The 27,351-nt window shown below is 39.5% G+C and overlaps 1 protein-coding gene across 7 annotated transcripts in view; it reads right to left on the bottom strand.

The window, feature by feature from the left end:
- Positions 1 to 27,351, bottom strand: part of VPS13B (vacuolar protein sorting 13 homolog B) — a 613,015-nt gene that overhangs the window by 47,072 nt on the left and 538,592 nt on the right. For all 7 annotated transcript variants that reach the window (XM_036337858.1, XM_036337862.1, XM_036337864.1 and 4 more), the window contains 4 exons: positions 10,123 to 10,278; positions 1,200 to 1,463; positions 407 to 490; positions 55 to 230 (listed from right to left, as the gene is read on the bottom strand). In XM_036337858.1, the coding sequence (XP_036193751.1) occupies positions 55 to 230; positions 407 to 490; positions 1,200 to 1,463; positions 10,123 to 10,278 (680 nt within the window). The remainder of the gene's footprint in view (positions 1 to 54; positions 231 to 406; positions 491 to 1,199; positions 1,464 to 10,122; positions 10,279 to 27,351) is intronic.

Genomic DNA, 27,351 nt, shown 5'->3' with positions numbered 1-27,351 from the left:
AGGTTAATTTTCTACTGAACTTCTCTTAGGAAAATACAAGGATTTTCCCAGTACCTTGCTTGAAATGTGAGGTGATGCACAAGGTCAGGTTCTATGTTTTGCAGCGGTTTCTCCTGCCCTTTTCCTGGAATAATTTGTGTTTCACTCAATCCCAGACTCCTTTTCTCCAAATGTATGATAATGGGGTCTGGAAGATGACTCCTCATGATAAAGAGAGGGCTGAACACAATCTGTAAAAAATAAAAGGACAGAAGAACTTTCATATTTGCTTTGTTGCAGTATTCCAGCTGTTTGATGCTGAAACAAACGTCATAAATCTCTTCCTTGGGTCACTGTGACCTTAATTTATTTCAGAACAGAAAAGGTCAGAGTCATATACCATATTTTAGGATTGGGAAGCACTCACCAGCCGCTGTTGCACTTGAGAGTTGGGTTCCAAAGTCAGAACGGTGCACCAGACGTAAATAATGGAGCTGTTTGAAGACGGCACCTGCAGGTGGCATAGAAAAGGGTCCCATCAAACCCCAGGTTACTGATTAATGAAAATAAGGCACAGATATAATACCGATTGGGAGGATTAAAAGGTTTGAAGTTATAGAAAAGAACCATAAAAAAGAAAACTAAGCAAAAACAGACTTCATTAAGGCATAAAGTGGATGTGCAGTGAGTTAATGGGGGCAATTTTTTCCATCAAGACGAGGGGACTCCTACGGGGAGAGACTGATATAAGACTGAGTGGGAGAATGGAAGAGAGGATTTGTCCCTTATGGGGATGAAAGTGATGATGGTGGAGATTGAGGGAGAGATAAAAAAGTCACAGGTCATCACAGATTCCTGAGTGGGGAGGACACTCTTTCTCCCCCACAAAGCCTGTGCACCAGCAGCTTTTTCAAGCTACAACTCGCCTTCCTCTGGGAGGGGCAGCATTTGGCTACACGAACGCCTGGACTGGATACACACGTGTGGTCCTGGGATGGGGAGGAAGTCTGAGAAGCAACACGCAACGCCACTTCACATTATTTCAGGTCTCCCCTCTTTTGAATACACTGCCTTTTATTTTTATTGCTGACAGTATTATAGACGTCCTTCATATTCCCAGAATAAGTCATCTTTTAATAAGAGGTCTGTATTGAATACAGGACATCCTGACAGCTTTAATTGTAAAGCTGCTCTCCTCTCGATTGTGCCACTTCTTGTACCTGGATGACAACGCTGTGCTCGGGGGCGGCGGACTCCAGGCACACGTCCCTCGACCAGTCTTCATCTCCTTTGGCCTTCACACACAGCTCTGTCAGCTCACTGTTTTCCAGGATGTAGGAAGGCAACTTCTGCTGGGCTGTGAGGCAGTCAAAATGTTCTCGAACCACAGCTTGTCCATCGTGACCCATGTAATGCTGGACGACTTTCAGTTCTATGCTTTGAGACAAGTAACTACAGATGATCTGTCTTCCACAGATGATAATCTAAAAGACAATAAATAAATAAGGCCTTCATCAGCTCTGAAGGGTTGCAGGTTGGGGTGCATGCGGGAGGCAACTGATAGATGTCTCTCTCACCAATGTCTCTCTCTCTCTCGCTCCTTCCCCCCCTTTCCCTCCCTCCTTCCACTCTATCTAAAAGTAATGGAAAAATATCCTTGGGTGAGGACTGAAGGAAGGAAGGAAGGAAGGAAGGAAGGAAGGAAGGAAGGAAGGAAGGAAGGAAGTTAGGAAATAAATGAAGTCTCTGGCTGGGTAGCTCAGCTGGCCAGAGCGTCATCCAGTTACACCAATGTTGCAGGTTCCACCTCCAGTGAGGGCACATACAAGAAGCAACCAATGGATGCATAAATAAATGGAGCAACAAATTCATTCTCTCTCTCTCTCTCCATCCCCCCCTCTAAACTCAATTAAAAATGAAAAAAGTTATTACCTTATAGAGTGCAAGAAGAAAAAGAGGCTTCAAAGGAGAGAGTTTGCTCTATTGAGTTTGCAGCATTCAAAGGAGAGACACATAGAGGTGGGGGTGTGTGTGCAGGTCCAGCTAGAAATACTGGCCATATGCTTGAGAGGAAAGGTGGGGCTGGAGATAAAAGACTTGCAAATGTTCACAGGAAAATAGTTTACTTGGAAGAGAAGGTAGAGGCTCAAACCCAGCAACTGACCAACACTTTAGGGAGAGCTTCTCAGGGTGAGAAGCCAAAGCAGAGGCCGGGGAACAAGGGGTGAAGGGGTGGTGGTAGAGCAGGCGAGAGGGTGCTGCGGGAGCCCCTGGAAGGGACTGGCCAAGGGGAGGTGGTCAATGGTACAAATGATGCAGCAGAAAGAAAGGATGGGACCGAAAACAAGACTTCCCTCTGGTAGCTGAGAGGGCGGTTGTGATCAATCTGTTCCCTGAAGGTGATCTCCAAGGGTTTATTCTGTTCTTACGCAATAAGACAATTTGTTACTCAGATGCCTAGTTGCATTTTATTTTATTCAGGTTTTTCCTATAGTGAAGCATGTATCTTCATAAAACACACAGAATTACTCATTAACCCCATGGATTACCCAACTGTTCAGTCAGCTAAGAGTATAGTTCATAGTAGGGATTAAGAAATCTCTCTTAAATAGATTGAAATGGAAAAGGCAATGCAAAATTTATTCTTATAAAGTGAATATTTTCAGAAAGCAAATCCTTCCATAATAGGAATACTCACCATAATGGGGGAAATAGGACTTTCCCATCTGGATTTCCTTCTCCGTAATATTATTTCAGGTTATAAAATAATAACTAGTGTAAACACTGCGGAGTTACAGGCCTAAGCATGTGATGGTTCATTTTATGTGTCAGGGCACACAGATCCGGTCACGCGTGGTCTGGTCTGGGTGTGTCTGGGAGGCTGCCTGGATGAGATTAACATCTGAGAAGGCTGATGCGTGAAGCAGACTGCCCTCCAAATGAGCGTGGGCCTCGTTCTATCAACTTTGGATCTGAACAGAGGGGCCTGAGTGGGAGGGAACCCCTCCTGCCGACTGCCAGAGCTGAACACTGGTTTTTCTCGGCCACTGGATGTGGACTGAAACGTCAGCTCTTCCTGGGCCGGCCTCCTGCTGGTTTAGGACTCGAACTCCATGCCGGCCACGGGGTCTCTGACTTGCAGACCTTGAATCTTGGGACTTCCTGACCTCCATAATCACGTGAGCCAACTTATCACAAATCTTTCCCGCTCCTTCTGTCCGTACATACATAATATGTGTGTCAATATCTGCGCGCGCACACACATCTTCTGGTTCTTTCTTTGAAGAGCCCTGACTAATACCAGCCTTTCACAAATTAACTCTTTTCATCTCACAGCAACCTTATAACATAGGTGCTATGATGACTCCTCATCTGAACAAGGAGAAAATGGAGGCACAGATGGTGAATAACTTGCCAGTATTACCCACCTGGCACGGAGTCTGTGCTGATAATCACCTTGATAGTCTCTCATTGATACCTACGGATTAAGAAAACTTAGAACTATAAAAAGAGGATAAAGGCTGCCCATCATAATGTAAATGTGGCAGACACCACTGGTTTTGTTCCAAATAGCTGGCCCCTCCTCCTCCCTTGCTATTAAAAACCCTGACTTGGTTTAGGTCTCAAATATCAGCAAAGCATTCAGGGAAGGTGTACTGAGTACTGTATCATAATTGGCATAAGCTAATCCTGGTAGTTCCTTTTGCAATGATTAAGGAATAAACATGGGACTCTTGGCTAATAATATGGAAGGAAAGACTGCTAAAAGGCTCTGGGGGAGACTTGCTCCTGGATAAAAAGGGGGATAAGTCCTCTCTCCTGGCCTGGAAGGTGTTAGGAGAGGAATACAGATCCCTCTGCGGCCATCCCGAAACAGGAGGGAAACCCACGTGGTGGCAGAGCAGCAGAGCATCGAGGCGCTTAGCTGACCAACAAGGAGCCCACTTCCTTCCCTCTTGCCATGTGCGATGGTAAATGTAAAACAGTAACCATAATAGTGTCTGCCGCAATAATTTGCTATGAAGATTAAAAAGCCTATTTTGTAACTTTAAGCTGAAAACATCCTAATTGATATTTTTGCTATGTCACTAAGAATATTTTGTAACCATTGTTTTTAACGAACTATTACTTACACAAACATGAATGACTATTTAAGAACTATAGTTTTACCCCCAAGAACCTGTTGTATTGATAGAAGAAAAATTGTTATTGTTGTTTCAACTTGCATTTTTTGAATAGTGAGGTTTAGCATTTTTTGAATAGTGAGGTTTAGCATTTTCTTAAACATTTATTTCCCAACAATTTATTCCTTTCAGTTTTCTTTAGAAGGAATACATCTGTGAAAACCAAGCTGTGCTTAACTGTTATATTTCCCCTAGATACTCTGGCCATTATATATATATTTAAGACAAAAACAATGTTTTCACAATAGCTAACATAACACTCAACTGAACTATGGGTCCTAACTTAGGAGGCAAGTTTTTCTTTAGTGTATGCGAGGGGTTAACACACATTCACGATTACTATTTTGATGCCACAGCATCACCCAACTTTAAGCAAACATTCGAGAGCTCTGAGGCTGTATGGCAGTCAGTTCGCGTTCTGGATGAGCCAGCCTGGCCATGCACCACGGCACTCTTGCTTCAGAACCTTTGGGCCCCAGGAGGTTGGGGAGAATTTCACTGTCTCTCACAGAAACCACAGCATCTCTGCAACCATCTGGGACTCACTTTGTTTAAAGACAGAGATCGTCTTGGTGGGTTTTATATAGTTTCATTTTCAACTAAAAAGCCTGTTAAACAGGCTTTCAAATTTGATAAAAAGAAAACCTTTAAAAGTAGCCAGGAGGGAAGGCCACTGGATGAGGGGCATCCAGCACGGCTGCTCCTCCTGGACTCTGCGTGCGGCTCCCACGCAGGGTCCCGTGCAGCCACGTCTGCTTTTCTTCAAAGTGGCAACACTTACAAGGCCTTTATTTTGAACATTATGGTTAGAATTTCAAGATTAATTTATCAGTTGAAGACAGCTACTTAATTTTTTAAATGTAGGGTTTCTCTTTAATACACATTTCCAGGTTTCACACTAATTCTCCTCTTTCCCCAAAGCCACAAAGATGTGTACTGAAGATTTCCACATATGATTGTACTTAGCAGGTTTCAGAACTCTTATTAGATCAGTGCCAAGGAGAATAGCGATATTAAAGAAGGACTCCAGAGCACCAGATGCACTGGAAAATGATATCTCAGCCATGATTAAAAGTGTATGGATAAAGATACCAATGTCTACACAGACATACACACGTACATGTATGGTTTTAGAGTCGTGAAGCTCCATCAGGGGGTGGGAAACATGGAAGCAAATCCGTGTGCATGAGTAGCTGTACAAAGTGCCTGGGAATCTGTCATTCAGTGGGGAAATGCGAGGGGCAGAGGCAAGGCAGGGTACAGACAATAACCAAAGTCACTGCTCAGAAGAGCACCAGTCAATTTTCCATTACACAGGGGCCTAGTAATGTGGTCAAGGTACACCATCTCCCCAGTAGGGCTTCGTAATTAGGCAGCTGCAGTTTATTGCAAATTCCCAGGCCCAGGCTGAGTAGAAGGAAAGAAACTAAGAGACAGGGAGGCAGGCATCCATGAAACTCTTCTGAAGTCTTGGTTCCTATCTTCCTTCCTGACCCGGCTAATTGAGGAAATCTGTGTCTCTGATGTACTTGAACTAGAGCTAATCTCAATGTTAATTAATCTACCCTGACAATAAAATAATAAATCCATTTTAAAAAGACACTAAATTTTTGCTTGTGTGTGTGTGGTGGTGGTGGAGGGGAGGAGGGAGAAGTATAGAGGGAGAAGTATAAAGGGAGGGAGGGAGGGAGGGAGGGAGGGAGGGAGGGAGGGAGGGAGAGAGGAGGGAGGGAGGGAGGGAGGGAGAGACAGACAGGCTAAAAAACACTGACTAGAAAGGTTTTTCACAAGTTCAATAGCCGCAGCGGTGCATTTGAGGTTCGCACGGTGGTCTGCTGAACCTTTCAGTATCACCCAGGTTCAGTATTAACCACTCGCCATTTGCTTCATTCCAGGTTAAATAAATTGCTGCTTTTGTGTCCCGCGTTTCACAACCTAAGTTTTTAAATGGTTCTAACATAGAGCTCAATCTCACCTGACTACAAGAAATGCTAACATTCAAAATATAACTGAAGTGTGTGCCTTCCTGACAGTGGGAATGTGCAAGGGACTTCCAGCTCCTCTGGGAGACGATGACACGTCCCTTCAGACAGGTGAAGGCTGCCCGCTTCATTACTGCTCTCCAATAGGACTTTTCTGTGTGGCTAGATTCTTTTTTTTTTTTTTTTTTTTAGGATTATTGATTATAAATAGGGTAGAAGCAGAAAAAAGTGTGAGAGGTAGTCCCCACAGAAGATGATTACCAACATTAATCAGTACAAATAGCATTTGGAAAAATTCTGAAATGTTATTTGGCACCAGATGTCTTAAAATATGTATACTAGTATTTGACATTAATGCAAAGAATGATTAAAAGAATTCCTTAAACTTGAAATGTATGGAAATTATTTTTGTTGGTTATGTTTTGAACCCCTCTTGATATTAATACTTTTTTAAAAAAATAATGAACAACATAAACTGATGAACAAAAACAGATCCAGAGACAGAGAAGCATTGATCAGCCCATCAAACTTCAGAGGGAAGGTAGGGGAGGCTGGGGGTAAGGGGGAGAGATCAACCAAAGGACTTGTATGCATGCATATAAGCCTAACCAATGGACACAGACACCAGGGGGGTGAGGGCATGAGTGGGGGGTGGGGGGGGCAATGGGGGGATAAGGACACATATGTAATACCTTAATCAATAAAGAAAAAAAATGCTTAGTTTGAAAACTAAGAAAATCAGCAGAAGTTTTGGGGCAAACATATATTTAAAAGATTAGTATAGCCCTAACAAGAATTTGGTGAGACAAAACAATGAATTTTTGTTAAAGAATAAAAATACATGTTTTTAGTTTGGGAATATGCATCAAGTACCATAAAAACATTCATATACTTTGCTCACGGAATTAAATTTTATAGCAAATTATATTAGGGATAGACTCAGAAATTTGGACATCTATTTATACACAAAGATATTTATTTATAAGTATTTATTATAGTGACAATTGGAAATTATCTAAAACCCAACAACAAGGAAATGCTGTTTCAATGGATCATATGGTAAATTAATATGCAACCATTCAAAGAAAATTTTTAGGAATTTTAGATAACATGAGAAGAGTTATGTTTTAAGTGGGAAAAAACAAGTTGAAAAATTGTTATTATAACCAGATCTCAAGTTGTTTAAAAACATCTACATAGAAAAAATACATCAAAGTAATAATATTATTTATCTTTGGGTGGTTGAATTATGGGTAATTTTTATTTTCTTCATTAGACTATCTGTGGTTTTAGAAATATTTTATAACAGTTAATACAAAAATAACAAAAGTGAACTAATATTTTCTGGGTGCTTTCTTTTACAAAAGGAATATAAAACATGTAAAGATTAAGAAATTTGTCTAAGATCATATGGGTAATAGGTACTAGTTATGGGAAATCTTTTACAATCAGAAAAAAGAAACAGGTAACATTTTTGAGAATTGAAAAAAAAATGTATTTTTCATTACTAACTTTTTTGACTTGTGGTGAACTATTGTAGTGTGTCATATCTGCTCCAGAACATTATATATATTCATTTTCCCTGAAATTTAATGTCACTCCTTGAAAATATGTAATATGCATGAAAGAATGAGAGACTTAGAGTAAACAAAACAAGTCCAACTGGTGCCACTCCTGCCTAGGAGTATGTCATCATTGTTATTGTAACGAAAGCTTACTGGGTTACGATAGTGGGCCAGACATGTTGTGAGGACTTTACATGTAAAAACTCATTTAATCCTCCCACTAACTTCTTGAGGAAGCACTATTACTATCCCCATTTTACAGATGAGGAAAGTGATTCACAAAGGTTAAATAACTGGCAAGATCACACAGCTAGCAAGGGCATATAGCCAATTGCCTTAACCACCAGGACCTACCACGGAAACCATTTCTTCATAGAAGTACCCTGCCATTCCACTAGTTGGTAGATGGCCCAGCAACTTCATGCACAAGAGGTGAACGAACTGGGAAAGGTCAGACAGAGCTGTATGGTCAAAGCATGGCCCCCGGACCAGAAGCATCATCACTTGAGAACTTGTTAGAAATGAGCACATCACACCAAGAGTTTCTGGACCTGGTCCCGTGGGAGTGTGACCAGGAATCTATCTTAACAGGTACACCAAGGACTGTGATATACTCTTCAGCTCGAGAACCACTAGCCTAGAGAGAAGGAAAGGAGGAAAACATCCTCGCTTCCCTCCTGTTCTTGAAGGTGCAGAGGGGCATCCTCCCAATAAGGTGTGTGGCTGTTCTGTCCACCTCACAAGTTCTGAGGAATGGTCAAAACTGGCTGAATGGTAATAATTTCGACTCAAAATTGGGAAAAAACCCCTCATTAATAGCTAGCAGTAACGGGAAGGGCTGCTGTGTGAGAGCATGAGCCTCTCATCGCCTGGAGTATTCAAACAGATGCTGGAGGACCTTTTCTCAGGCACGCTGGTGAATGAGGAGGTGGATAGGCATTCTTGGAAGATCCTGAGTGACAGAGTCAGAAAACCGGTCTGAACGAGGGGGAGGTATTTGTTGAGAGCACATCCATGTAAGAAAGTTCTGAGGGCAGATGGGAGTCAGTGACGCTGCTTGTTCTTATGACTTTCCAGCTCAACACTCACACTAGTTAGGCAGTCCCCTCACTGTCTACTTGAAATGCCCTCCCTTCATCCACATTCTCCATGTGTTACAAAGTCCAGCTCAAGTCATATCGTCTTAGTGAAACCTCTAAATTCCCTTCACACTTACTATTAGTTGCGTACATTGTTAGGTTTACATAAATTTGTAATTTAAGAGCAGACTGTGTCACATACTTAGTACCTTTCATTTTACCCAGTTCCACTGTAGCCATCAGTTGACTGGGGAGACTACTCTATGCTTCACTTCTGAGACGTCTCTGTTATAGTTCTCATTTCACTTCTTTTGCCCACAATAGTAACAGGCAATTCAGCTGCGACCTGATTAGGTGCGGGCCAGGAATACCGTGTGGGTCCCCCTGTTCACCTCACCAGTTGCTTCCTGCTCACCCCTGGCAAACAGCAATGGCGTGGCCCTGCTGCTCCATAGGGAGGCTCCCCCTTTCTGTTTCCGGGGCTGGGAGCTGCTGCTATCATGTCCTCAGATAACTACGTCCTGGAAAGACTGTGACAATCAAGATGCAGAGTGTATGTTCAAACCCGTATGACAAGCCCAGTTATACTGTGGGCAGTGAAGCCAGCTTTCAGGTTTTCATACTTCCTTTTTTTCTTTCTACTCTTGTCATGCTCCATGCTTGAGAACCATCTTTTAAAAACCACATTCTCACATCTTAAGAACACAAAAAAGTGTCAGATACTCCCCCCCTTTGCAGTCTTGGAACTTCAAAAGCAGCCCAAAGGAAGTTTTATAAAATACGTAGAAATATGTGCTGAGAGCTGAGGTTTTATATGCCAAGAGCTAGACTGCAGTGGGTTTTTACTGCAGTGAGCATGGACTCCTAGGAAAGAAGGCTGGAGACCCAGGCCGGGCGTCAACGCTTCCTCCCAGACTATGACTGCACGTATGAGAACCAAGTCATCCACTGGGGGTTATCCAGGGTCCCTTCACTCTTCGCTTTTTTTTCTTTCTCAATAAAGGCTTTTTGGCCATTTCACAGCTCATTAGCACCTCCACCAGAGGTAGGTGGTGACAGGGAGAAGAGGTGAAACTAAAATCAGTAAATTTTACTGCTCGTTAGCAGCTCTTGTAAAAGACAAGGACAAGGGGGTCTGAGCCATCTCCATCATCATCATCAGGACCATTGGCAGCACTTAAGTGCTCAGGTGCACGGCTGCAGTAGGTGTAACTAGGCATATCACTGTGATTCTCTTTATTGTTATTTCCATTTTTTAAGTTTTCCTTCCATTAATTACATCCAACATCCACCGACTAAGAGCTGTGTGGGTCATGAACACAAGGGAACTTACCTGTTTTTGCACTCCACTGAGCTGCTGAACCTTGATGATGAGTGAAGCAGTTCGACCCTTGTACTGAATAGTTCTAATAAAAGTCCCGGCATGGTCCACGCTGAAGGGCTCTGACCAACGCCAGTTGCCCCAGCCTTCGATACAGATGTGTAACAGCTGGAGGGAAAAACAATAATCGTCATAATGCCAAAAGTGCCAACAAAAATCTCGTCCTAAAATGAACGTCTCCTTGCTGGAAAACCTTCCTATTGGTAATATTTAGCATCTGTTTTCTTTCTAACCTGCATTATTCATCCACTTCCAGCTTATTCCACCAGGCTAAGAATAGCAAATATGCCACATAGAGTCAATGTGGTTTTCCAGATCACATTTTAAACCTTTTTAAAAATAATTGTCCGATCAAATGGTAAAAGGCCTGTTGAACATTTGAGAAAAGACCATTTCATTCATGTGGGGGAGAAGGAGGTTGAAATGTGAGATCAAAGAGCCTTGGTCTTGGCTGATAGTTTATTCCTTCTTTTGGCTAGATAGTAATTAAAGCTAAATTTGGTTTGTGGCATTATTTTTGACCCAAATTGCCATTCTGTATTTTTTTATTTTGATAAAGAACAAAATAGCAATTTGATTATGCAGTTTATTTAATACACTCTCCTTATGAGGTCACATATATCAAATCAGAAACACCTTCAACATTTTGAATGTATAGAAAATATCTTTATTTTTTCTAGTATGGATTTATTGTAACTTTCACCATTTGAGTCTCCTGATTCACATTCATATTTATTCATATAGTATTGCTGCCTTTGGTAATATTTAGATTTCTTTCATGGTCATCAAATATTTTCCATTTCCACTCCCACCCACTAAATGCAACTAAGAAAATCAGTCTGAGCAAGTATTCCAAAACAATGTAATAATTACTGTTTCTTTAGGACACATGTTTATATGAAAATAAACAATGTTCCCTATGATTATTAGCTATAAGAAAATAAAATGGACATTTTAGGAAAAACATTTACATGATATACAAACTTAATATTTTCTTTTATATCACATATAAATTTTTGAAAGCTAACCAAAGGCTAAGCGCATGAAACATTTTCCCAATTAACAGAATGAATAAAACTTTGAAAACATTCTATAAGAGCTATCATAATCAGTCCTTAAAATAAATATATTAAAGATTTGCATGGGAATTGTCATAATAACAAAAGTCTTTTGATGAAAAGATTATTTTTCAGTTTTAGAATTAAGAGGAGCACTTATAAAGTACTTAAATTAAGAAATTTCCCTGTGTGGGTAGATAGGGGCTGGGAGCGAAGGGGTAAAGGGGAGGAAAATGGGAGATATCTGTAATACTATTAATAATAAATAATGTATTTAAAAAGAAAAAAAAAAGAATAAAATCCATACATTTAATCATAAAAACATTTTCCCAAGGTCATTGGTCACCATAATGTGATTTTTGGTGAAATATTAAGAGCTTTTTTTTTTTTTTTAATATATCTTAATAAAACATTTTTAAAAATCTAACTCATTTCCCAGCTTTTAATAGGGCCCCATTCCAGTTCTTCCTCCACACAACTGCCAGTCATCAAAAGGCTACCTGCCATTCAGATGACTTCTAAAAAAGAAGGCTAACAGATTAAAACAAACAAACCGAAAAACACCATCTAGACAATAAATACCTTTAGGGAAAATTTGGTCTTATATGCACTCTGTCATAAAGTTGATATTTAAATACGAGTTACAGAAAAAAAGAAAAAAACAATAGTGATGTTTGGAACCACTTCAATTTTTGTAGCAGCGACTGGGAAAAAAGCTCGGGCACACACAGAACTAAAAGAAACAAGAAAGTTGTTTTCTTTGGAGAGACTAGTAGCTGGAAATGACAAAAAAAAAAAAAAAAAAAAAAAGGCAAGGTACGTAAGGTCAAGCTCAACTATACTTAATTTTGAAGAATTCATAGCTTCTAAAGAAACTGTAATGTACACCATGTAATTTTAATTGAGGAGTGTTCACATTTGCATATGAGCGCAGTTTTAGGCAGCTGCTCACTCTGTGTACACAGCTTTTAATGACTGGATGTCACCAAGGAATACGCTGTCAGGTTTCACTTGGCAGCTAGTGGTTCTCAAAATGTTGGCACAGTATTTTCTTTGAATTACAAAAATTCAGATTCATTTGGATTTAGTTCACACAGAAAAGTTAAGTAGGAGAAAAACATAACACTTCTTCCCACATGCATCACCAGTAGAATATTTGCAATGTTTGATCTACTGTTAAAAAGCATCTAAATATCACTGGCAAGTAGATGTATATAATTTATGAGGACAGGAATTACATTCCTGAGGGGAAATCTACAAAAGGGAATTCAGCAGGCCTGCTTTTCTAGTCCTCCTTCCTGTGCTGTCATTGACTTGGGCACGAGGCAGATACCCACGGACATCAAGCAAGAAGAAACTATAAAACCAGGCATAAACATTTGAACTTCGTGTTAGCCTAGCTGATCCTAATGAGATTTCCTTCCATCATTTATCCAATATATTTTTCTTACTCAGATACCATAAGGAAGGCAAGATGCTAGACACTATGGAGAAAATAAGGAAGAGCTCAAGAAGCTTAAGATTTTATAGGGAAAATAAGGCATGTGCAAATAACTAATAAGAGACATTAGGAGAGGTACAAAATGATACAGGAGTCTAGAGAAAGGAGGGCTTCTAGGCTGATGTGATTAGAAGAGCTTCATGAAGCAATTGGGTCTCAGAGTTTGGGTAGGATTTCAGCTGGCAAAGATGACAGTCCATTTCTGGGCCAAAGGGACAATCTGGTATGTGGAAGTCAGAAGGTACACCTGGGGCAAAGTTAATAGCCTTGACTGGTTGGAGGAAAGGGAACATGAAAAAACAGTGAGGAGTAAAGTCAGACAGACAGACCTAGATTGCGGTCAGCGCTGATTTCCTAAGCTAAGGAATTGGTGTTTTCAGGAATTCAGGGGGTAGCTACCGAAGCCTTCTGTATAGGGGAGCAGTGTATTGACAGAATGGTAAGAGTAGGGTGTGGAGGTAAGAGGGCAATAGTCAGGATGACAGGCAATGTAGCCAGAAACAGGCGAGAGAGAAAGCAGTGGGCTTAGCAAAATATCACCATCCCTTTTGCCTGGAGCCCAAGGTATTTTTATGTTGTTGTTTTTTTTGTTTTGTTTTTTTTTTAAAGTCAATTTGGATATTTCCTTTCTCCTCTTTTCTATTCAACTTCCCTTACTCAGTTCCCCTACCATCTTTCCTATCCAGGCTTTTCATTCTCTTTGGACTACTTAGCTAGTAAATAATATTTTCCATTGGGAAAAAAAATCAAATAGGAACTACTCTTGTTTGAACTTTTCAATGGAAACAGAAACTAAGCAATAAGTCAGGTTGTACAGTGGCCATTGATGGAAGGTCCCAAGGGGCTACATTTTCATTTTTTCCAGCAGATCCCTCTCTTCTTCCTCTTCCCACCCAGCCCCCAATGCTGTGCTGGCAACAAGACTAAATTCGTAGTTTTTCCACTGAAGACCTCGTATGGGAGTATATACAGCCTTTCACTCATTTTTTCCTCTCCAATACAAAATAAAGCTGAAAATGAAATTACTGATCAGGAGACTGGGGACCAGCTCTCAGGACCACCCACAGTCAAGTCTGAAGGGAGAATTCCCATATTGACAGATTACAGAGGAAAGAAAACAAGATAAAATCTAGGAAAACAGTGTGTACCAAAGAAGAGAAAGAGGATAGTTAAGAAAAATTTAAAAATTATATCTTAATTATAAATGAAGGAACCAGATACTTTTCTGTGAACTTCATTTCATTATTTTTAAATTATTATCAAAATTATTTCTACCTAATAATTACAAATTAAAAATTTGTCTTCAGATTCATTTGCATTGTTTTCCACTTTTTAACAATTTACTATATAGTAATTTGTGATGTTCTTAAAAAAAATGAAAAGCTAAAGAACTTCAAAACCTTTCCCAATCCATTGTATCCTTTATAGAAATTTTACAAGTTCTGAAAAAAAACCCTAAATATGTTATCCAGGTGAAATAAATGACTGAAAAAATATATATTTATATATACTTATTACATAAATATATAGTGTATTTTAATATATTAAAGCTTAGGCAACATATTTTTTTAACTCTGAAACTTATCACTGTATCCCAAGAGCTCAGTGCACAGTATTGAATAAATAAATGAATTAACAATGACCCAAAGTAAATATGCAAACATTTTAGTAGTTATATTTTCACATAAAATATTACCATAAAATGAGTATCAAATCAAAATATTGAGAAAAGGCTCTATTTTAAATGGCCTTTAATAGAGCCCTCTGATCCATAATTCAGATACCGTAATGTTTAAAGCATAAATTAGACCCCAAATGGTACACTAGGTGAGCACCATGAGTGAAAACTAAGTTAAAATATAAATTTTCTTTGTCTATCTAAAATTACATCTGAAAAGCTACAGATCAAATTCAATAGATTAAAGTAAAATTGCTTGTTTGAAATGCATAAAACTGATTGTATATTTCACACCAACACATTAACATAAAAAGAAAATGAATTATGTTGCTCATTATTGTTTTTTCAAGGCAGTTGAATTTTAAGATGCTTAGAGTCCTGGAAATAATGCTAAGAACGAAGTAGAAAGATTTCTGATAATGGTTCATGTTTGGTGTCACCCTGATTCAATACTGGAGTCTGAGGACCCTATATATTGTTTACATTTAGAGAACACAATCTCCCACCGAAAAGAATGATAAAGTGGAACTAAGTCAAAGTGAATTATATTTCAGTGGAGAACACGGGCTCTTTTGATGCATTAGACTTTGGGAGAAAAAGGAGAAAGAGAAGGGAAGTCTTCCAGCGGACTCTTTTAGAGGTAATATGATGGACGAGTCACTGTCACTACACATGGGTCAGGTAGTTTACTCCTCTACAGCATGAGTGCTTGCAGGCTTTCCCTCAAGACTGAATTCAGTGAAGGCCACGAATACTGGACAATCAGCACAGAACAGCCTCCTGCAAGAGGGAAACCTAGCACTCACAAAATGTGGGCTACAATGAAAATTGTAGCTGGAGAGGGATCCTTGTATCACAAGCCTTAGTCAGATACTCATTGACTCATCAATTCTACATGGGAATGTATCCTAAGGTAATAATTATAGATATGTGCAAAGATTTATCGAGATGTATGTTTTTTCCAGCATTTTTTAAATAATATAAATGTGGCATTAACAGGAAATTGGTCAAATAAAATATAGTACAATCAATATCAACTTTCATTTACCGGACACATATTATGTGTCAAGCACAAGATGCTTTTAATATGCTGTCTTATTCATTCCTTAAAAAAATCTTATAAGGTAGATGCTTTTATTTAATTTTACAGATGAAAAATCACACTAAGAGACAGAGCGATTGAGTGACCTGCCCAGGGCCTCAGTGTTGGGGAGGGCAAGGTATAAGCTTTGAATGGAGGTGTGCTTACTCAGCCTCTATTCTTAACCATACCTCTCCTATGGAATCCTTTCAGGCCGCTGACAAAACTCATAGCATAAAAAACATTACCAATGTCAATTAGCAATAGGTTAACTGAGAAAGAGCATGTTACGAAAGACTATGTGCAGTAGGCATCCCATTTTTGTAAAATGAACAAAAATATATATGCCCACTCTTAAGGGAGAAAATGGCTACAAGTACGCCAGAATGCTAACAGTGCTATCTTGTGTTGGGGTTATGTGTTTTAAATCTCTTTTTGTGTGTGTGCTTTTATGTATTTTCCAAATTCCAAACTAGAAATATGTATTATTTTGTAATCAGATAAAATTAATGTTATTAAGATGAAAAATGTCTAGTAGGAAGCATTCAGGACCTGCATTTCCAGTAAGAAGGTACATTTGTATTTTAAAAACAGCTTCCTGCGTGAAGCCACCCACACGCCAACCACTGTCCTTTTTCTCTCTGCAGGGCAGGCATGTTACTACTGGTGCCAGGCTCCCCTGCTCACCTCTGCAGCCTCCAAAGCTCCTCCCAGACTTGCTCTATTGCCACTGACTTGACTCCTGGAGCAGTTTCATGTAATTAGTTTGAGTTTTCCCCGTACGGACAATAGTGTGTGTGTGTTTATCAATTTAGCAAACATTTTTAGGATCCACATCTATTAAATGTTTACCATTTGCCAACTGACAGTACCACACATGGTGAATATAGATGAGTGAGGCACATTACTTGCACTGTAAATTCTCACACTACAGTGAGAGAAACAGATATTTAACAAGGAAAAAATTTATATTGCAAATTTTTATGAGAGGAAGGAAACAACTGTTGTGGGACTCGAGGTATACAGCTTGGGGAAGTGAAAAGAATGACCAGAGAGCGTATTTTACTTACCCAGAGAAACAACATGAAAAAAGGCGCATCTGAAACAGAGTAAAAGATACGCAGGGCTGTGACTTCTGATAAACAAAAGCAGGCAACAGCCTAACTTGGAGTGGTTCTTTTTGTACCCAATCCCTTACTGAAGTATTAAAGACACCGAAACGAAGTAAATGACAATTGCTGGGCTGTTTGAAATAATGCCATTCCCTATGTCCCCCACTATGGGACTATGTCTACCGGAAGCTGACAGCTTTCTGGAAACAAAAGATTCGAGCAGTACCCTGTTGCTTTTTATGAGTGTTTGCCACAAGATAAAGACAGAGAGTCAGGAAAAACAACAAAAACAGTATCTGCGAATGAAGAAATTGTAGTTGTTCAGGAATTTGAACAATTCAGGATATCAGAGAAGCATGAAAGAATGTGAAGAAGCTTTTACTGCTGTATAGTTGAAAAAAATTAGCAGCCGAAACCGGTTTGGGTCAGTGGATAGAGCATCGGCCTACGGACTGAAAGGTCCCAGGTTCGATTCCGGTCAAGGGCATGTACCTGGGTTGTGGGCATATCTCCAGTAGGAGATGTGCAGGAGGCAGCTGATCGATGTTTCTCTCTCATCGATGTTTCTAACTCTCTATCTCTCTCCCTTCCTCTCTGTAAAAAATCAATAAAAAATATATTTAAAAAAAAAAATTACCAAATGCCAGCTAGAAAAGAGGAACTGACTTTATCATCTGCCCAGTGGCTGGAGACATAATAGAAACCTCACCATTCCTCAGCTGATAACAACAAGGTCTAGCCCAGGATTATCCACTTAATTCAATCCTATAATAAAAGGCTAATATGCAAATTGTTCCCTTGGGAGTTCGACTGATCGGGAGTTTGACTGCTCACTATGATGTGCACTGACCACCAGGGGGCAGCACAGAACGAAGGAAGGCCCCGGCCAGCAGTCGTGAGGGACCCTACTTGTGCACCAATTTTGTGCACTGGGCCTTTAACCATTAATAAACAACAGAAATAAAATGAAAAGAAGCCAGAGACCTATGAAAAAGTACTGCAAAGCAAAGGAGAACGAATGTCATCCTTAAAAAATGAGGTGAAGAAGAGACTAGTTAAAGTAAGCACCCTGTCGCAGAATTCAGGGAAAAAAATACCAGGAATGTTTTGGGTTTTCTCTAAAGTATGCAAAATTACATGATTTCTATAAAACTGTATGAAAATATTGAGGGGGAAAGAACAGTCTTATGTAAATGGAAAACAGCTTGAGGTTAAAAAAACTAAATGATATAAAAAGGAATTAGATAAGAAATAAAAGCAAGGAAATAAAAAATGCATTTGCAGAATAACAATCTACAATGATAGAAGTAGAGCAAGTTTTTTAAGAAAAAGACTTAAAGACCTTTATAATTATGCAGAGCAAAATGACAAATAGATGAAGAAATATGAGAGAAAATGTCATAGGTATGAACAAAAAACAATATACTCATAATTATTATAAAAAAGAAATAACGCTATTGATATCTTATATCTCTAAGTCTTCATAGCTTTAAAACCGTGCATTGTGTCACTTCACTATATAGTTTACAATAAATTATTTGAATTTATGTGGGCAAATAGAATGTCAAATGTCACACATTTCTAGCAAACATTAAGGCTCAATACATGTTTCAACATATCTATAACCAAATCATAATCTTTTTCGAAATAAAAAACACTAATTTTTCACCAATGACATATTTTTCACTGTTCAGGCATTAGTCTCTTCAGTCTCTGGCTGAGATGGACATACTTAGAGAAAAGTAAATTTAAAAAGAGGCAACAGTAGGGTGAATAGTAGTGACACTTGATTTATTCATTATCAATAAAACAATGGGGTGCTTAATGGGCATTCTTTATTAAAAATTATCTAAATTGAAACTATTTAAATTAGGAAAAAATAATTAAGATTACAAAAATTTTTGCAAAAAGATTTAATGAGCAAATTCATTTTTAAAATATAACTTTATGGAACCTATCGATTATGAAATCAGATATAACTGCATACAGTAAAAAAGTATAAAAAGATATATATAGGCTTATTTTAAAGAGGTCATTTCACATTACACATGTATTGTTTTCATGTTTCGAAAGGGTGTGAGCACCCCTATATTCAATGATACACAACTGAAAATATATGAATTGTGATGCCAATAGCTCCTTATATTTAGAATTGTGTGACAGTCTTTGAGATTATTCACCTTGACACTACCACAGAGGGCTGAAAAGTGAAAATTCAGAGAAATCTGATATGTGTATGTGTGTGTACAGAAAAGGATGGTGTGTCTATAAAATAGAATAACATAATTCACACTTTCTTTAATAAATAAAAACTTTAATTGCTTAATTGAGCTGAACTATCAGCAGGAGATTTGGTACCACGTAGACACACTTTCTTGACAGAAAGATAGTCAGTGGTCGTCAAGCCCTTGGCTGGAGCCAACTCTTCAGTGGAAGAGGTAAGAGTATGTCGGATGGAAATGATAAAGAATAATTTAGGTGAGCGGAGAAATGGAAGCCAATAAGATAAGCAACTGGAGATAGATACCCTTTGATCATCATTCAGATTTGGATGCATATTTGAGTTTCTGAGCCCAAGTGTCAGGTTTTGTTTGAAAACCAATGTTGACTAAATACAAATATAAACAATAGAGACACCCAGCCAAAGTGTAAAAAAAAACTTTCTTTGAAATATTTCTCAAATGTAACATTAGTCATTCAGCAAAATTTAGCTTAGTGTAAAGTAGAAGGCAGGCCAGCCAACATGTGTCCTAAGAAAAGATCAAGTAGTTTCGTGCAATCTTTATTTTTAGTCATCATGGCAATTTAGACAATTTTAATTGTTATCCCTAAATTTTAATTAGCAAAAAAAGCAGTCAACAGATGGATATGAAAGAAATAGAAAAATTTTAGTTATTTATTTTCATTGAACTAAAATGCCTTGCCATACTAAGAAAACATTTGTATAAAGGTTAAATAAAGTATTTCGTGGCAACCACTGCTTCTGAGAGCCTGTGTAACAAGAAACATGAGCCAGCCAACGTTGTGCAAGTGGGTTTGCTTTCCCTGTAAGGGAATGTGGTATTGAAGACCTTGTCCTAACTCATTTTATCCCCAAGTGTAAGTCAAGCAAGTCAAACATGAACTAATGCCTGAAGGGAAGTCCTGGACTCCAAAAGTATGGATTATTTCACGTTTATCTTAAAATCTGTTCTCAGAGTTCTTAAAATTCACTAACTTGGCAAGTCGGGAATTATCATGAGAAATGAAATAATTTCGTAACTATGAAGTCATCCAACATTCCATGCATCTGACACTCTTGGGCTTGGCCATGTCTTGGGCATTACTCTGACCTTTAGATAATAAGCTCTTCAATATCCTGGTCAGCATGGAAATAATTAAAACGTGCCCCAGAACAACGTGCCCCATTGTCTTTAATGGAGTTAATGCTTTTGCTGCATGGACTTGTGGTAATAGGTGATGATGAAAGACAATCACAGTATGTACGCTGAAATCTTTATAACATTCTTGATCAGTATTTCCCATTACTTAAAAATGGCAAAATACCATGCTTTAATGGTCCAGCTGCATTCCCTTTCCCCAAGCACTCTGTATTAAAATTCACATTTAAAATTAGTTTCGTAAAGGAACTTTATGTTTAGACATCAAGAATTCACATTAGCAGAGCACTGGCTTGTGAAAAGCCTTTGAGTGTCTTGTAAAAAGCTTAAGGAATCTTCAGTATACTTTTCTCCAAAGCTGTATTTCAGTATCTAGAATTTATTGCCAGTGGGGGACAGAGAGGCCATTAGCAGGACCAGCAGTCATTCCTCTGGGTGCTTCGCAGCTGAAATAATCCCCAGGCACTCCCTTTCATGCAAGCTTGTAGAAAACCCCAGAAACCAGCCTGTGATGGATAAAGTGCCCTAACACAATCCTATCTTTGCCATTTCTTGTGACAGACCTTACCAAGTCTTAACGAGGTCATACTGCAAACCATTTTCACAAAGAAACTTTGAAATATATAGAAAAAAAACAAAACCTCAATCCAAACTTCTGCCTCTCACTTAAAAAGAGTCAATATATTTCCGAACAGATAATGAAGAAATCACAAAGATGCTCTATCCACCAGCTACTTCATGACCCAAACTGTCAGGCCCATTCACTTCTGATAATTTCCCAAGTCCCTATAACCTTCCTCAGAGAAATGTATACTATAACATTCTTATAAAACTGGACCTTCTTATAAAACTAGAAATATTCTTTTTTTTAAAAAAATATATTTTATTGATTTTTTTTACAGAGAGGAAGGTGAGAGGGATAGAGAGCTAGAAACATCGATGAGAGAGAAACATCGATCAGCTGCATCCTGCACACGAACCCCTGCCCCCCCCCCACCCCCCACTGTGGATGTGCCGAAACCAAGGTACATGCCCTTGACCGGAATCAAACCTGGGACCCTTCAGTCCGCAGGCCGACGCTCTATCCACTGAGCCAAACCGGTTCGGGCTAGAAATATTCTAAGAGAGAAAGGTGAAGGAACTGCGTCTACAGCCTTCCATTTGCTGTTTCATTACTGCTTAAAACGAAATAAAAATGCAGCTGATGGTCACTGGTCTCGGGTATTCAACTGGAGTCAGTGTTTACAGAATATTTTGGATTGCAATCCGTGCCAGATGGTCCCAGGCACTGCTTGCCTCACTGCGGACTTTAGCTATCTACTGTCAGCAACAATAAGCAGCTTGCGACTGCCACTGGGGAGGGAAGGCACACGATTTTCCTCCCCAAGTGGACCTGCAGAGAGCTGCCCACACAATAGCCAGGGTGACATTGCAGGTTTCTGAAAACCTACTTCCATGACTACAGATAGAGACAATATATGGCATATTTAACTTGATGTAGTTTTAAATTCGATAATATTTGGTAATTGTACAATGCATGGCCAGTGTATGATAAATAAGAAATTTTCACAGTTAAACCAAAGTGGGGAGTTAGACATGCATGTGGACCTGAGGATGGTCTTGCCTGAAGTGCACTGCTAAGCCCCTCCTGTAGCACTGTCCTTATGATCCCATAGGCCACTGGGAGGCCAAAGGGCTGAGGTGGGGAGACCAGGAGTAACTCTTAATTAAGAGTCCAGGGCACTGACAGTAAACTGAAGGACACATTTTGAGATCAGAGGACCTATTTTTGTGTGCCTATATAGTATACACAACATCATCCAACATGATGCAAAGAATGTTGCTTATAATTTTCATACTAAGATAATTAAGCTTTTTTGTGTATGTTTGTGAGAAATGTCTGAAATGTTATGAGAAGTCTCAACACTTATATGTTCTGTGAAGATTAATTGAATGCCTATTATGGGCAGGATACAGGACTAGATATTGTGGAAAATCACTCTTTTAAAGCCTCCTTTTTTTCCCCCTTTTCCTTTCAGCAAAACACACACCAACCTCACATTTGCACGAAGTATGAGGCTTTTGTGGGTGTTGCAAATGGCCACAGATTTCCTCAGCAGCTCTCACTAGAAGGTGAAATCTTGTCCCTTACCCTTTGGATCTGGCCTGATCTTGAGACTTGCTCTGCCTACCAGGATGTGGCAGAAGAAATACTGCATGACTCTGAGCTCAGGGTCAACAGGCTTGCAGTCTCTGCTCCTGCTCCCATCTGGGCTGCCTGCTGACAAAGTCACGTGGAAGAGAACCAACAGCACCTGGGCCAATGGCCTGTCAACTACCAAAGACAGGTGAGGCTGTGGGACCACCCAGCCCAGCTGGCCTACAGCTGGCCACAGCCTCATGACTGAGCCCAGCAGAAGAACCTCCTGATTGAGTGCTATAGATTTCTGACCAACAGACTCAAGAACTAATAATTTCTTTAAGGCACTAAGTTTTCAGGTGGTTTGTTTGGCTGCAGCAGATTAAGTGGTACAAAATCCTCCCACCCGCAGTCAATCCTTCTACCTGTGATATGGACTCCTCCCTCTGCTTCCGTTCTAACACCTTATGACATTAATCCTTCTTCCTTTAGTCTGTGCATCATTGGCCTCTTCACTGTTTATTTTTTCTTATATATGATCATGCCTAAGTCTCTTCCATTTAAAATCCTCACTTGACCCTGCAGCTTTCTCTAGTTACTACCCAATCAAGATTAAAAAAGAATCATGTTCATTCTCTTTATTTCTTTACCTCCCATGCTTCTCTCAACCCACTGCAAACCGGCTTCTATCCCTATTTTGTCACTGAATACGCTTTCCTTGAGCCATCAGTGACATCCCAATTGCCAAATGCAATGGCCTCTTCAGTTCTTGTCTCACCGAGTCTCCTTATGGCATCTGACAACACTGACAATTCTACACCCCTAGATATTCTTCGGAGGTGTTTAGAACACCTTTATGTCCTAGTTTTCCTGCTATGTCTTGGGTTTCCTCATACCTCTTATTCCTCCTCAGTGGACCTCATTCCTCAGCTTAAACCCTACATTCTACCATGAGTCCTCATGGCAGCCCACTTTCTTGACAGCCCCAATAACCCTTGGCCCCTGTTATTTGTGCCTTTGTGTAGTCCCTTCCACACTGAATAGGGCTGGTCCATGTAACCACTAGGATATTACAGAAATGACAATGAATGACTCCTGAGGTTAGGTCATAAAAGACACTGTGGCTTCTTATTCTATCTTGGTCCGGGAAAAGCCTCCTGCTACATCCTGGGAACACTCAAGCAGCTCCATGCAGAGACCTGTGAGGCAAAGAGCGGAGGCCTCCTGCCCAGAGCCATGTGATCGAGCCATTTTAGAAATGAGTCTTAGGTGACGGCAGCTCCAGCTGATGTTTTGACTACCTCCTTATCGGGGCCTCTCAACTCCAGAGCCATTCAGGGAAACCACTCCCAAACTCCTGGCTAATGAAACTGAGAATAAACATTTGTTGTTTTATGTACTCAAGTTTTAGAGTAATTTGTTAAACAGCAGTATGTAACTAATAGAGATGTTGGTATCTGCAAGTGGGGTGCACTGTAACAAAAGCCTAAAATGTAGGAGGGCTTTGGAGCAGAAGGTGGGCAGAAACTAGAAGGACTTGGGGACTGTTAGTGTCTAAGGTGCTTCAAAGGTATTAATAGGAACTTGGTGGCCTTAGAGGAGGCTGCCAGTGAGGACTTTAGGAAAATGTTATGGGAAACTGGAGGACAAGGGATGCTTGTTATGTAGTCGCAGAGAGTTTAGCAATACTATCACATGCAAAGTAAAAAGTGTGCTTAATAAACCACGTGATCTAGCTAAGGAGATTTCCAGGCAGTGCCTAAATGCCTTCTGGTTTTTATCTGCTGCTTATATTAAAGTCCGAGAGGGGCGATATAATCTTAAAAGAGAACTATCAGATAATAAAGATTCAAGATTCGCTAATTTTCAAAATTCCCAGATTTCCAGATGGCAAGTGATGCTAAAATCAAGAAATGGCTTCCAGGCAAAAATCATATCCAGGGCATGGTCTAGGAATGAAGCTAAGGAAGCGGCTGCAAGCCCTCTGTTAAAGGCCTCAGACAGATCTAAATCTGTGTCTCAATGAGCTGTTTAAACCACAGGCTTCTAAGCCACAAAAGGGTGACGTCCCTCAGCAGTGTCTGCAGAATCGCAAAGTGGTGAAGAAATAATCTTGAAGAGAGAGATGCATGTGATTTTCTCTAGGGTGGAGGTGGAGGCGGCCATTAAGGGGAAAATGGTGATGGGAAAACATAAAAAACTAAAGGCAAGTAATATGGCCCAGTCAGTAATACGTAAGATTCAGCATATTGCTGGTAATTAAGACATAAGCAGAGAGAATATAAATAATGTTCATGAAGATTTTCAAGGCATAATTCTTCTTAGAGACAATGGAATATTAAAAAATACCCAATTATTCAAAAGAAGGAAGAGAAATGCAAAGGAACAAAGAAGAGATGGGACAAATAGAAAACATATCAATGGTGGACATCAACTAAAATATGAATATGTATTTTACAAAATATAAATTTTTATCCTCTTTTAAGTCCTTTGTGCTATTGTTGTCATATATTTAACTTCTATGCAATTTATAAGCCCCATAGTATTTTGTTATGTTTAATTTAAGCAGTTAATTACTTCAAAAATAATTAAGAAAAGATAAAAGAAAGATTAATAAGAAACCCACAAAATTGTTTAAAGAATTATATTGGCAAAAACACTGCCAATTTAGATGGAAGAAACAAAGAGAGTACAAAATGTAAAGAGGTCTTTGAATCTTCAAAATTCTAGGAATAGAAAGCAGCCTGAGAAAACAATGACGAGTGAACACAGGATACTTTCCATGGAAAAGGATGGATGACTCAGAGGCTTGCGCCAAGGGTCTGAAGCCATGAGCCATAGACAATTATTCCCAAGCAGAAGTATGAATGATTCTAACCAAGAAACTTCCAACATTAATCTGGTTGGATTTCAGATCTACTTCTCCAGTTTCCTCCTTTTATGAATGGGAGTGTCTACAGTAGTTACCTGATGCCTGTGCCACCACTGTGCACTGTTCTACAGCAAGAGATAACTAATAAAGTCCTCTTGGCACTCTCTCCTCAGCATTTTTCTCTCTATCCACTGCTATGTAGGCACTGATGATAGGCCAACTTTTTAACCTCTAGGCCATACTATTCTTTTGAGCTCCTGACCCTTAAGTTCAATGGCCACTTGGACATCTGGTAAGAAAGGGAAAAGGGAAAGGAACCTTTTGTTACAGAGAGCGGAGTTCTTTACTAGGCACTTAATGTTGTTTCATGAGATATCACTTATTTTTGCAGAAGAGGAAGTTGAAGCTCCAAGGAATTAAGAAACTGCCCAATCTTACACAGCTAACTAACCTTAGGGGTGGAACCCAGGTATATTCATATCGGGAGTTTCGACTCGGGAAGTATCCCCTTCCAGTATCACTCAGGCTGGTGCAAATTTTTTTTTTTAAATATATTTTATTGATTTTTTACAGAGAGGAAGGGAGAGAGACAGAGAGCCAGAAACATCGATGAGAGAGAGACATCGATCAGCTGCCTCCTGCACATCCCCCACTGGGGAAGTGCCCGCAACCCAGGTACACATGCCCTTGACCGGAATCAAACCTGGGACCTTTTAGTCTGCAGGCCGATGCTCTATCCACTGAGCCAAACCGGTTTCGGCAGGTGCAAAATTTATTGCCTTGCGGATATATGATTAGGGGCTCCTTCAAGTCCTGGGCGCTTCCCACAGTGTCCTTGCTCATGGCCCTCTGCATAGGCAGTCACAACAAGGCAGTCTGCTTCTGCAAGGCCAGCAAGAGCCTGTGTGTCTCCCTCGCCTCACAAAAGGGGCCAAATGCTCTTTTAGGACTTTTACCTTATTAAGTTAGGCCCACCCAGAATTATCTCTTGCTTTTTTCCCCTATGTTAGTGTTTTACTTCAATTCCCCATCATTTCTCCCTGTCTAGAACTGCAATAATATTCTGATACTGATCATGTCTATAATAATTTGTTTACTCTTCTGATTCCCTCATCCTATATAGTAAAAGGCTAATATGTGAATTGTCCCCTTGATCGGGTGTTTGACCAGGAATTTGACCAGGGAGTGGGGTCAGGCTGCCAACCACCTATGTCCCCTCCCCCTGGCCAGCCCCTCTCTCCATCGCCCTCCCTCCCCATTGGAGAGGGCCAGCCGGACCCCACCTGTGCACAAATTCGTGCACCAGGCCTCTAGCTAGACAATAAGTTTCTTAGAAGAAAATTATGTATTTACAAATGAACAGGAGTGAGGGGAACTAAATAATAAGTGAGAGAGAAATAATGGCAAACAGGAGGGCTTGTGAGTAGACTGAGGAAGGCCTTTAGATGCCATGTAATTTGGAAATATTTAATAGATGGTCAGAGAGGCTGTGAAAAATTTTGGACAGAAAAGTGTAATAATCAAAACATTACTCAAGAAGTAATCTGCAGATAGACTGGCATGGGGGCAAAGCTGTAGCTAAAAGAATAATTGAGAAAAACTATTGTAATAGTTCAGATGAGGAGAAATAAAGAAAACATTATTTAATTATTTAATTAATATATCATTACACTTGCCACCGACTTAGTCTGCATATAATTTTTTCCAGGATGCTTAAATTAACTTCTCTCCAATTTAATAATCTATACCTCTTGTTTAAAAAGTTGAGAAGTATATAAAAATGTAATAAAGTGAAAAATATCACCTTAACCCACCATTCAGAGGCAACCACTGGTAAGAGTTTCACGCATCTCCTTCTCTTATTTTTCTTTGCCTTGTTCGTATATTGTAAGGGCCATTCTGTAAATGCAGAACCTTTATTCTGCTTTTCTGACTGCTATAATATGGTAGCACTTCCCCTTTCAATGTAAAACTTTAGAGGTCCCATAATAGTTAATCTTTTAGGTATGCCAGATTTTTAATTAACTTTCCTCAAAGTGAACATAATGGTTTTTAATTTTTTGATACTATAAAAATTAAATTGTGATACACATTTTTATGTATAAACCTTTGCTTTAATTTGAATTATTTCCTGAGAGTAGGCTATGATGATTTTAATAGCTTTGACTCTTCTTACCAATTGCTTTGTAGAAAGGAAGCATTAATTACATTCACCTTCAATGTGTAAGAATGTCCTCTAAATAAACTGTAACATGCATGCCATGTACAATGTAACAGAAGAGGCAAACATCTGAAAAAATTTATCAATTTGAACAGTTTTGTCAACACAGTGTATTTCCTTCCCTAAGTCTGCTTTTAA

The sequence above is a fragment of the Myotis myotis genome, unplaced genomic scaffold (assembly GCF_014108235.1).
Source record: "Myotis myotis isolate mMyoMyo1 unplaced genomic scaffold, mMyoMyo1.p scaffold_m19_p_16, whole genome shotgun sequence".
Classification (NCBI taxonomy): domain Eukaryota; kingdom Metazoa; phylum Chordata; class Mammalia; order Chiroptera; family Vespertilionidae; genus Myotis; species Myotis myotis.
Note: the sequence above shows the minus strand (reverse complement) of the source record. Positions and strands in the feature narration are given on the sequence as shown.